The sequence below is a fragment of the Telmatherina bonti genome (assembly GCF_933228915.1).
Source record: "Telmatherina bonti genome assembly, chromosome: 2".
Lineage (NCBI taxonomy): Eukaryota > Metazoa > Chordata > Actinopteri > Atheriniformes > Telmatherinidae > Telmatherina > Telmatherina bonti.
The window spans coordinates 26,367,220-26,379,973 of NC_136620.1; the positions used below are offsets into that span (position 1 = coordinate 26,367,220).

Below are 12,754 nucleotides of genomic sequence, written 5' to 3' on the forward strand. Positions count from 1 at the left end.
TGCCCAAAGACTGCTGGGAGAGGCTCCAGCTCCCTGCAACCCTGAATTGGATTAAGCAGTTAGGAAAATGAATGAATGAGGAACTGACTTGATTTTGGTCGTAATCTGGATCACAGTTTGGATCCAGAAATTTTTTTGCGCTGAGCTGCTGGGACCGGCAGTTCATGGCAGAACCGGTGCTATTTGTTGTGTTCGGAGCGCTGGCTCTGATGGATCCGCAGGTATAAATAAATGACAGTGGCCAAGAAGTGTGACTGTGCAACAGATACCTGCAAGATTATTAAAGAAGCAGCTGGTAAGGACATCTGTTATGTGTATGTGCAGACTTTTGATGTGCTTCTGATGAGCGTTATTACAGCGCAGTGTAACGCACTGTACAGAGCTCGTTTGGTGACATTGATTAAAAAAAAAAAAAAAAAAAACTTGTGACCACGCATTACTAATGTGTGGGAACGAGATACTAAATCGTGGCCACGACCAGGGGTGTAGTCCAGGGTGTACACAGGTATACAGAGTATAGCCACTTCTTTTTCAGTCAACATTGAGTATACCAACTTCTAAACCTCCTGTGATGCTGCTTTTACAATTACAAATATCCCTACACATTACCTACGTCGCCAAGCAGCTCAGCTAAGGTTACTGACGCTACCCTGGTGCAGTTAGTCATCAGCTGCGTTAACTTTAGCCTGAACATAGACAGAACAAAAGGTATTTGTATATAAGTCTATAAACCTGTCTCTTATTAGTCTGTGTTCGAGTATTGGTTTAGTCATTTCCTAACTCTTCCCTCCTGAAACCAAAGAGCAGAAATTATGTGACAACGAGCAGCTATACAGATGGATTTTGGGGATAAACTAAATAGAGTAGTCTTCCATGTCACTTTTTGTGAAACAGTGTTTTTCTGGGCTACTTTTTTCTGTTTTTAAAACAACGGCGGAAAATTGAGAGGATACCCACTTCTTGAGGGACCACTTCACCACTGGCCACGACTTATTATTGCGTGGGAACGATATAATTACCTTGTGGCAGGCATTCCCAATGCATGGGAAAGTGATGTATTTGTGGAGACAACTTTAATATTGACCAGGAATGTTAGTAAACGGACATCCTATTTGTTTTGGATCTGCTTTAAAACCATGTGGATCAGAGTTTGAAAAGAACTGCTCATTATAACACTTAAAGACATCATGGAGACATCGACTCCTTTTCTGCTATGTTCCTTTTTTGAAAAAACAGTGTCATAAGAGTGGTAAAACCCCGATAACCCGATGCAATAAAAATAGAAAAAGATAAGGTCATGCTGACATCAATGGATACCGATTGTTTATCTGTTTGTTTGTCTGTTCAAGATAACTCAAAAAGTTACAGACAGATTTTCATGAAATTTTCAGAAGTTTTTGGAAATGTGAAATAGAAGAACTGATTTAATTTTAGTGGTGATCCGGATCACCGTTTGGATCCAAGAATTTTTTTTTAAAGGATTCTTTAATATTGTGCTTGGCGGAGGTTTGCGCTCTCTGAGTGCTTTTCTAGTTTATTTCTTTTAGTGTTCTTTAAAAATGTTACCCTGTAAAAGTTGCAATATCTTTCTGATGAAAAACAGATGGTTTCCTTTCGCTATTAAAAAAATTAATTGCAGAAAGGTAAAAAAAAAAAAAAATAAAAAAAAAAATAAAAAAATAGAATAATTAAATAAGGTTGTAGCTTTCATGTTTTTTCAGTAAACCAGAATTTTGGCTGGAAGTTACGCTATAATGTTCATAATCTTCCAACAATTTGCAATTTAAAACTTGCAAATCAGCAATGCACATCCTGGAAAAGATGATTTTGTGTGTTACATAAAACCATATGGTTATATAAGCACTTCCTGCCAGGTTAGATGATCAGTTGCATTCATCAGCCATGGCCACCTCTGTGGCTTTTTTATTGGATATATTTCAAGCAAGCCTCACAGAGTAAACACAACCTTTCCAAACTGATGATCATTTTCGGCATCTAGGCAGTGGATGTTTTTTTTTTTTTTTTCTTATCTGAAACGGCACTAGAAATTAATGGCAATATACTAAACCTTTGTAAAAACCTACAGCTGCTGTTATAAATAATAATTCAAGATGAAGTTTTACTAAATTAGGAAAACTGACAGTAGACACAGTGCTGATTAACACTTAATCTGTTCAGTTATTTTTAAAATAAACCACTGGTTTTACCTTCCTGTGAGGCTGAGTAGAAGTTTAGTTACTTTTTAACACATGCACCACTATTCACAAAGCAGCACGAGATCACATCTGGGAACAACTGTCTCCCACTGGCTTACACTCCTTTCTGCTGAGAACATGCTGAGAAATCCACCTTTCAGAGTCAGTGATGGAGATGTGTGGCAGCAACAACTTTAAGTTACACCATGAAAGAAAAGCTGTGTTTGAGCCTGGAAAAAACAGATAAAAACCTTCATGAAGATGTCTCATTATTTTATCATTTATTGACCATACTTGAGACTATCTAATCTTTTTTCACAAAGACAGCATAAACATAATCAGTGAGAACAGTGAAGGCCTCCAGTTACAAACTGACAGCCCCTCTTTCACGATCACACACTGCATGAATTGGAAGATTGTTTTATTTCATTTTATATATAATTATGAGAGACTGTGAGGTTTTACAGATAATACTATAATAAATGTCAGATGCAATACTAAAATTAGGTTTAAACAAATATCCTGTTAAAACTACTGAAATATTTGAAAAAGATTAGTTTGTAACTGCAGTGATCTTTTACCATTCAAAAACGATTTGTCCAAAGTATGCAAATATGCAGCATTTTTGCAGCTCTGTTTGTGTTTAACTGCTGGGAGCATGCAGCTTATAAAATCCAGAAAAGTTCCAGATTAGTCCAATGACAGTCACTGACACAACCACTGATCTGACTCCACTGCCAGCCCTTCCGGGATCAGAGTTAATGCAGATCTGTCTTCCACTCACTCACAAGACCCCAGCTTTTGTTTTGACAGGCTACATTAGGCAAAAACTAACTGTCAGCATCAATAAGGAGTTATTATGACTCCTCACAAACTAAGACATACTGAACCAAGCATGAACACTCTGTTTTGACATTAAACTATGACGAACAACGTTGCTCATGATCAATCTTCTTAATTGCTTATGTGAACACAGCTTAGAACAGTACATCAATAGACACGCCATAGATTAACACCAGTACAGCAGTTCATATAAACTAAACAGAGGGAAAGTCAAAACAAACCAGCAATCATTCCTGAAGAGTGCGAGGTTGTTTTCCACGCAGATTCTCAGCACTAAAGGCCTGGAATAGCTAGACGTGGAACTTTAAATGTAAAACTGTGTAAGGATCAAGTAATATGCAGCTGAACGTCACACTGCAATGTTTTATTTTTCATAACTACGTCAAACCACATCTATGAAATAGTAGCAACAAAAAAATGTCCTGTGTTTTCTTGTGTATTTACAGTATTTAAACATGAAGCCATAAATTTCAGAATCGTTTATGCATCACAAACAACGCAGTCGACCCTTGCAACAACACTGAGTCATGGAAATATGACTGTCGGTGTTCCTGCTGTGTCCACATGTTTTCTGCCAATAACTGCAGAATGCAGAGGACAGATGAAACCCATTTGGTGCAACAAACAAAACTCTGAAGTGTCTGTCGAATAAAGATTATAAATAGGATTCACACACAAAGAGGTCACATATTTGTAATTTCTGAGATGGGCCACTTTGTGCACTTTTAGCCCCTCAATTCCCTCATCTAAACATACAGCTCTCAAAGCCTCTAGTAAAACCCAGGACCTCTAAAATTGTGCAATGGTGAGAATATAATGTATCCCAGAGGAGAGCTAAAGACTGCACAAGTGCCCCAGGGGTCTTCTGGAGAAAGAGAGGTATTTGATACTCTCAGTACGCACATCACAGTAATGTAAGCAACTCTGTGTCTTTGTCAGGCACACATGCACACTGCACTGCCTATTTAACGATTAACACTATATGCAAATGTAAAAACACAGGAATAAGCATTCCCGTTCCAAATCAGTGCTATGCAGTGGTCTGTTGCCGTGGCTGCGTGATGTCTGTGACTGAATCTATCTAGTTAGGGTTGTTGAGGAGAAGCCATGGAAGATGGTGATGCTCTATGCTCAGCATAACAGAGGTTGAGTCACACCAAAACTCCACAGAGACACTATGAGTATCCCGTCTCAGCTACTGCAGCCAAAAGTATGCACAGAGGTACCACACTTCCAACCTCACAAACCAACCATCACCTCCTCTGTGGCCTGCCTCCCCTCACAAACCAAACATCGAGCCAGGTCCTCATCCGCAGCCAGGATACAATTACAGATTTTTCTCATATTTTATTTTGGAAAAAATGTATTAAAAATCAAAATAAGTGTAATTGCTATATTTAAGATTTACTGGAAAATATTTCAACAACTGACCCCTTGCATATGACCAGCATGACTCTTTCTTTTTTTACTCTTTCTTTGTTTGATTTTGTTTTCTTACACAGATTCCAAGGTTGTTCTTCGCTTTATTCCATTGAATTTGCTAATTAAGATTAAAAAAGGGGGAGTTTTGAACAGTTAGGAGTTTTTTGTATGGAGTTTCCACTTAGGCACCACTTATTTCGGTGCCTGGTTGCGCAGGGGGGGCAGAGCATTTCTGAGCAGTTAGCAGGCAAGAAGCAGGGCACAGTCTGGACAGGTTGCCAGTCTATCATAGAACTAAATAAGTATCTCCCTCATGGTGATTATCATCTATAATCATTTTGGCGGAACCAGAAATTCCTTTACCATAAAAACCTTAGGCAGGAGGGCAAGATGGCAGAGTGGCACAGAAGCAAGATCGTCTGAGGGAGATAATTTGCAGTTGAAATACTTAAAAGACAAAAATGTACTAGTTTAGGTTAAGGAGGTTTGTGCAGTTCAGTGGTACTTAACAAAACACTGATGATAAATACATCCAGAATACAATTCAGTTTTAAAAACTCATGCTCACTTTCTTTCTTTCTGTTGAATCAGGTGGAATGCACCATAAGGAGCATGAGGCTGAAATTTACTAATGCTTCTTTATTATTTCTGGTAGCACATGCAAGACAGTGTTTTTAGGTTTATCTATTATTTTTTTTACTTTAAATGTACTTTGCCTCAGGCTCTAATGTAATGAGAGGATACCCCCACATGACTGTAAAGATGGGATCAGCCACTGTAGAGCGTTTAATGAGCTCAGTCCTTCAGGGCCAGTGGAAACAAAGCGATCCAGATATGCACCAAAACTAAACAGGTTCTTCCTCTGCCAATGCTCAGCTCACCCCAGACACTACCGGTTTATTTTTCTAGAAACCATGGCTGTTAATATCAGCATTTCTCTGCCAAAACAGCCACTTGTACCTGACCACATGATGTTTTGTGAGGAATGTGCAGGGCTTTGAAAGTCTTTATTTTATTCCAAACCACAATCTTTTCCTAACTCTGACTGAGCAGTTTGTTACTTACACCTAGCAACCCGGCCCACTATCTTAAATCAGTTCCATCTCTGACTACAAGTGTGTGCTGGATGCTCAGGACGAGGCTGATGCGTGTTTTGCAGATGAAAAGCAGATATGTGATACATTATCTATGCAGAAAAGCACTGAAGAAATGCAACTTTTTTTTCTCCTTTTTGTGTTGTTTGTGGTGGCTTGGCTGCCATTCCATACCTCATGAACATAATTTTAGTAAGGTTAGGGTTAGTGCTTCTGAGAAATAAAAGCTCTGATAGCAAACCTCTAACTTGGCCAAAGCTGTAAAAAATGATATGCCTTTTAAGAGATGCTGTTCTGTGGTTGAAAGGCTTTCTGTGATTTCTAAAAATCCTCAATTTTATCCCAACTTTAATGAACTGTCTGCCTCAAAGGTCACTCTTCTAACCTTTCCTTAGCAAAGAACAACAATCACAAAACATAGTTCTAAAAACAGCTCTTTTCTTTGATAATCTCGCCTGGTAACATTGCAAAACTAATAAGTTTCCAAGTTAAATAAAAAAATATTTAAATAGCTCTTTCCATGCAGAACCTTCCTGTCAATCCTTAAACTAAAACATCCACCGCAAGTTTTGGAAGGGTAAAAAAAAAAAAAAGATGTGGTTTGGAAAATTACCCCTTCTAATCTGTACGTGTTGGCAAACAAGACACAGACAGGATAAATCAAGAGCTCGTGTCTGTGTCTGATGTGAGGTGTGATGGCACAGTAAAGTCCAATGAGGTTCTCTGGGCAGCAGCCTAGTTCATGGTGGGCTGGACGAAAACAGCCAAAAACAAGAAAGGTACTAATTCAAGCCTTGATTTCTCACATTGTTTTGGATTATTACAGGATTCCACTGATGAATGTGAAGCTCTGGTTCAGATGAATAAGGCCAAACAGACCACTGAGTCTCCATGGCTGCTTAGGCAATGCATTCATCAAAAACTATGTGCTCGCTGGCTAACTCCATAAAACGCTGATATAAGCCTCAGACAATACGTCAGAAAGACGGCATGCTATTTGAAGAGTTCTCTGTAAGGCTGATTTAGCAACAGATATATACCCCTATATGAGCCTTTCATCTCAAGGAAAATTATAATGTGTGTCATTTGTTTTCAGATCAAATGTGCTGTACAGCTTTGGCCTCTCTTCATGAAAAAAAACAAGAAAATCCTTGACCAGCAACCACGACTTGCAGCATTTATTGCCATCCAAGCATGCTATACGCTGTCAGCATAGACATACTGTCTATTTATTCCTAAAGGATATCCTCCCGATAGCAGAATATGCAGTACAGGACACACTCATACTGTATATGGCAATGCCAATGCCAAGGGCATTGTTTGTTCTTCATGTACTGCAGAGTCCTGCTCTGTAAATCTATGGCAGCTCAATACATCAATTTCTAAACACAAACACATCCGCAAATTCCCCTCTCCACAAAAGACGGGGAAGGTTATCTCAAGGATGTGGCTGAGTGTCTGTCCTCTACAAGCTGCCTCCCCTGGACTTTTCTCTATCCTTTCCCTTGGCCTTTAATGGGTAATACGGCACCTTATAGATAAATCACATAATGTAATTTAAATTAGCACTTCAGCAATGACTCTGGTGGGAAGTGACACTTCTCTACATCCTGCTGAACATGTTGAAGGTGAAGTGTTGGCTATATAGAGCTCAGCTCCATGGCATTACTATCTGCTGTTAACCATTACTGCTATTACTTAAATGTTTCTTTTCTTTTTTTTTTTTTTTTCTGTGGACAGTGCTGACCTGTGATCCTCGAGGGCCTCTCTTGTGGTCCCAATCTGAGCGGGGGAGCATCTGTGGGAAACAAAGACAGAAACATGTTCAAACCACAATCCTGCACATCCTGTTTCTGATAGTTTCCTGCAACAGAGGCATCAACTTAGTGCAGACACGCTGCGCTGTGGCTGAAAGGAGGAGGGGCACAAAGGGCGATGAAAAGAAGGGGAGGAGCATCAGGGGGATGGAAGTGCTCATTACGCTGAATTTTTCTTTTTTTTTTTTTTTTTTTGCTCCTTCTTTTAACTTTTCATTAAGCTTATGTGTCTAAAGCAATCTCACAGTCAGGACTGATTTCGTCTTGCTGATATTCACTGCCTTGAGGGCATGTAGAGGCTAAGGATTTTTATGCCGTCTAATTACCAGTCACTGTGTCCTCCCACAGGCCTTGTAAACCTGTTTTCCACTTTCCAGGGACTCTCCACATGCATGAGCTCACAGCTCAGTTCCTGATTTTTTGATGAACAAGTTGCATGAGAGGTTAGCATTCAACCCTCCTTTCCTCTGGTAGCGTTCTCAGCCCCAGAAATAAGAAGCAAAGCCAGCATACTGCTAAATTCCTGTAGCACACACTGAGTAAGAGGCTCAAAATTAAAGCCAATTTAATAAGCTTAGTGTATTTTACAGTGTTGGTGGAGGTCATAAAGTTGTGTCATGTTGTGAACAAAAACATCAAGAAAACAGTTTATCATTCAGTTCAATTCAGCTTTATTTGTATAGCGCCACTTAACAACAATGTCATCTCAGGGCACTTTACATACACTTCAGTTTGAGCCAGTTCACAATAAATAGCCTAGTTTAGGAAAACCACCAGATTGCATCGAATCTTGAGTTCAATCCAGTTCCCTATCCTGAGCATGCACAAGGTGACAGTTGCAGTTTTCTGCTGCAATGTACAGTAGTGCTGTTATGTGAGGGTTTCCCCAGCTTAGTTACTGATTCACATATTAAAATGATATAACCATTCAATTTCATTTCTTAACAGAATCATTTCTGTGGTTGTTTTGCTTTGGGGACAATGTCTTTGGAGAAACTGTCTTATATTGAGATGCGGTATAATTTAGATAAGTCAAGACCGAACTATAAATACTTGCCAGAGAAGGTTTTGTTATGTATTATGGTTAAATCTATGTGTTAAAAAAGTTTTATTCAACTCAAAATATTATGAAATGATATTTATAAAATAAAATAAAATAAAACAGAAAGTACCTTTTGTATCAGAGTTTGACACTAGATAATTTAAAGCTAAAGTACTTGGGAGTTTTGCGTGATTTGTAAAACATAAAATCTACATTAATCTCTTTGTGTGGGAATGGATTAATTACAGCTGAGTGACAGCAGCCCCGGCTGCCACACTTCATGTCAAACGTTCCTAATTCATCAATAAATCCAGCTATTATCCTTTCCAAGCTGAGATCCAATGACTTCAGAGAGAAACTTCTTGTGAAATAACCAGGATTGTTGCAAAACTGGGAGTCATCCTTCACAGGAAGGAGTAGCTGGCAGTGAATTGATGTGAGGCGAAGGCTTTCAGGGCATTTAAGGATCTTTACTGTAAATCATCTTGGGAGTAGCCGCGCATTTAAATCAAACATATTTTTATAGTGATATGGCATTTTAAAAAACATTAACATAAGCACATATTTATATTTACATAGCCGAGCAGGACACAGTATCTGATCTAATGGCTTCTTTGTGGAGTAGTCATGGTACATGTCATCCATTGGTCAAGGTTCTGGCAACAATAAGCAATGCAGCACAAGATGTGATGACCCTGATGTCGAGAGAAAACAAGTTTATGCCCACTCTGAATAAAAGGCAACGCATTTAAAATGAAAATAAGGATAATAATTTTTCTGCTATGCTAAGACATTTTAACACATTGGATCCACATTTAGAAAGTGTCTTAAAAACTCCAGCTAAGATGTATCTTTCTATGCACTAAAAATAACCAAAACTGATTTAAGAAGATAGTCAAGAAGCCTTTAGTTGTGTAAAAGACACAGGCACAAGATGCAAATCACTGTAAATGATGGTATTAGCCAGTTAGTACTATTTGTCTTATTCTTTATTACTCTGAAACAGGATTTTACTGGTCTGGTATCAGAGTTAAAGTGAAGCCTCCTGCAGTTGCAGCAAAGTCCTGCTCCATTCGGACATCCTGCTATCAGTGAGATTCTCCAGGCGCACAAATATAAACAACCTTTCAAAGACGGACGCAGACTACATTGAAGTCTACATGAGCCTTTTGATGTGCCAAAAAAAAAGGCAGAGAAAAAAAAAATTCAAAGTCGAGCATAAAATTTGGAGAGAGCAGATATCCCTCTGCAATGAGGGACTATGTTGTCCAAAGTGGAATTCATCTTCACTTAGAAAAGCTCAAAATATTTGTCTGTGTGTATATAATGACAGAATGAATAGAGAATAAAAACGGTGTAAAACATTTGTGTTTTAGTTTCAGAAAACAATACTTGGAAAAAAAAAAAAAAAAAAAAAGGTCTTTAGAATCTTGCAGAAAGTTTTTTTCTTGAAAACAAAGAAAACCAGTCTAACAAACCCGCTGCCAATGTTATGTCTGAGGAGGTAAAAACCACACACAAATGATTTCTTAGATATCTCCTGATTTTTTCATGGACGCCTTCCAGGCAGTAGAAGCAGTAAAACTTCCAAATGGATTTGCTTTTGTCCTACAGCTCCAGTACACCGACTGGGAAAAATAACGACGACATAAAAGTTGTGCCCTTTGTTTCACCCTCTGCTAGATTCATTATTCCTCTCCATAACTCAGACTAAGTTATGTCTAATAGTGACTTTACATCAGATAGAGTAGTACTCTTGATTTATGAGTGAGTGAAATCAGTCTTTCAGAGACAAAAAGGCTTCATTCTTTTGAAGATGGAAGTAGTGTGTGTCTCTCAGTGACTGTGCAGCTGTAAACACTAATCACTGTATTCTGGAGGATGAGTGCACCGTTACTGCTGCTGCTTGTGTGAAACAAATAACATCAAAATCAACAAAGAAATTAAAAAAATTGTTGTTTATTTCAGACTTGCTTAAAGGAAGTTGCAGGCAGTAAAATCAGCACCATGTAAAAACAGTACTTGAGTAAAATGAGTTTAAATGTACCTTACTCAACACAGTCAGTATGTCGTCAGAACAATGTGAAATTAGTTCAGCATTAACTGGGATTTCCTACTAACTACAACAAATTTATACATTCTACTTTCCGCGACACTGACTGTAGTGGTTCAAGCATCTGCAGCAGCATGCAGATTAGTAAATTTACTGGAAACCACTCATTACCGATGCCATTGTTCTGAATTGCTGTGCCAATCATGGTGACGAACGCTGACAACTGAATAATGGGAAGAAGCTTCCCCAGGAAATTATATTTATATTATATTGCCCAAAAGGGCTAGGATTGGCATGGCATAAGCATAAGACTGAAATCTGCAGGCAGTAATGGTGGAAATAAATGCACCTGATAAATTATCAGGTGTTTAAACGCTCAGATGCTTAAAAATGTTTCAATAGTTACATATTAGTTTAGAGCGCAACACAAAAAGGTTTCAACAGTTATGCAGTTCAAGAATAAAACAAAGTCACAAATGTGCCAACGAGATAAAGTATTGATGAAGCGCTGCAATATGAAACCTCACACATAGACAACAGCCATCTAGTGGAAGTAAACGCAGTGGAGGGTTGTGGTTAATGACACTGAACTTCAATGCAGCAGATTTATCAACATATTCCACCCACGTTTCATGAAATAGATGCTTTTCACTCAATTAAAGTCAAATGTGAATCAGTTATAAATAACATGTTTGCCTAATTGAGAATGATTCAGAAAGTGTGGTCTATTGCATCTAAGACAATAACGATTATGAAATCCGAATCTATGATGGTTAGTGGATTTGGTTAATTTGCATTTGAATATGTAAGACTGCATGTATGCAATAAATATAGTCACCAGATCTGACACACAAAGCCAGAGAAACATAAGGGGATATCACTGATGGTTACATGGCTGCCGATTGTAAAACACCTTTGGTTGTTTAGACATCTCTAATGAAATACTGCCAAGTAATTTTTTCCCACCATGGTGTTGTTTCCTACAACTGCTCCCTCTTATCATTGTGACTCAAGGAGACTCATATACATAGATGTGATTTAGTAATAACTGTGTTGTTATGTAGAATCCAGATGTGGGCTTGTAAAGTCTTTGTCTTTGCTAAATTAATTTGAATTGCATCATGAATCGGATCAGAGTGATTCATTGTACAAATTCAAATTGTTCTCAAATCATAAATGGATCACATTACATTGTGAACAGGGGTGATTCATATCTAATCTTATTGGAAAGGGGCTTCATTGCATCATTCGTGTATAGTATTGCTGGCTTCAGTGGTGGGGATTCACATCCCTATTACACCCGATTTCTTCGTTACAGTCAATGGGAAAAATTTCTCAGGTCCAGTGTTGGGAAATAGATTTTTTTCCCCAGTTTCCTTGAAAATAAAGGTATATATGGTCAAACTGCTCATAGTCTAAGTATACGGTAGTACAGCATGTCATGAAAACACATCTCCTACTTTCTATGATCAACACGTCTCAGTGCTAAACAGCAGCAGCAAGGTAAACGACGAGCCGTCCTTTTACTGAGTGTTACTCAGGAAGCATTAAGGATGCCAGTACATCGCAATGTCCTGTCCACCAGCGTGGCAAAATGCCGCGCCGCTGAGGTGCTGGGTAAACACCACAGGGTCAAAGTACAAACAAACTATTGGAACACGCTTGTTGTTTAACTTGGTGCAGCCAATATCCAGTTGAGAACCACTTTTCTGTGAGTGTGAAAAGGATGCAGCAATGGTAGCCCACTTCTAAACTGATCAACCTGAAGCCCTATATGAGCTGGAGACCTCCTCATCCCATCGCTCAGTGATAGATAACTCCATTCAGTCATGATGGCTCTCTATTGTCTCTCATCCTCCATCTTATTTTTCCCCCAGCTGCTCTATTTTATCCCCCTTTGCAGGCACGGCATTAGTGTGAGTCTATTAAGTATAACTGTGTTAGCTTGTTAGTGTACTTACTTGATTTACTATGAGGCTAATTTAGAGTCCATAAGGATACAGTTTGACAGCAACAAGAAAACAGCTGAAGATCAGCCTGCTGCGTGCTCATCTTCAAGTGTTTTTTTGGGTTAATTAAGGTTGCGTCGAAGAGCCGTGAGATGACTGCACAGGATTTACATCGAGCTAGGGTTTTAATGAACCACCTCTCTGTCCAGTCAAACACGCAATGCTCTCTATTACAGTGACGTCTGCAAACTCATGAATTTGCACTTACTGTATGCCCTCTAAATTATGCACACACACTCATGCTCACACTGCTTTGAGGATTCTGAATATTTCTTACTT

General features: G+C 38.7%; 1 protein-coding gene across 1 annotated transcript in view; it reads right to left on the reverse strand.

Moving 5' to 3' along the window:
• Nucleotides 1-12,754, reverse strand: part of LOC306771046 (cGMP-inhibited 3',5'-cyclic phosphodiesterase 3A-like) — a gene marked incomplete at both ends in the record, with an annotated part of 79,460 nt that overhangs the window by 25,549 nt on the left and 41,157 nt on the right. The window contains one exon of the mRNA XM_079260075.1: nucleotides 7,302-7,352. Within this exon, the coding sequence (XP_079116201.1) occupies nucleotides 7,302-7,352 (51 nt within the window). The remainder of the gene's footprint in view (nucleotides 1-7,301; nucleotides 7,353-12,754) is intronic.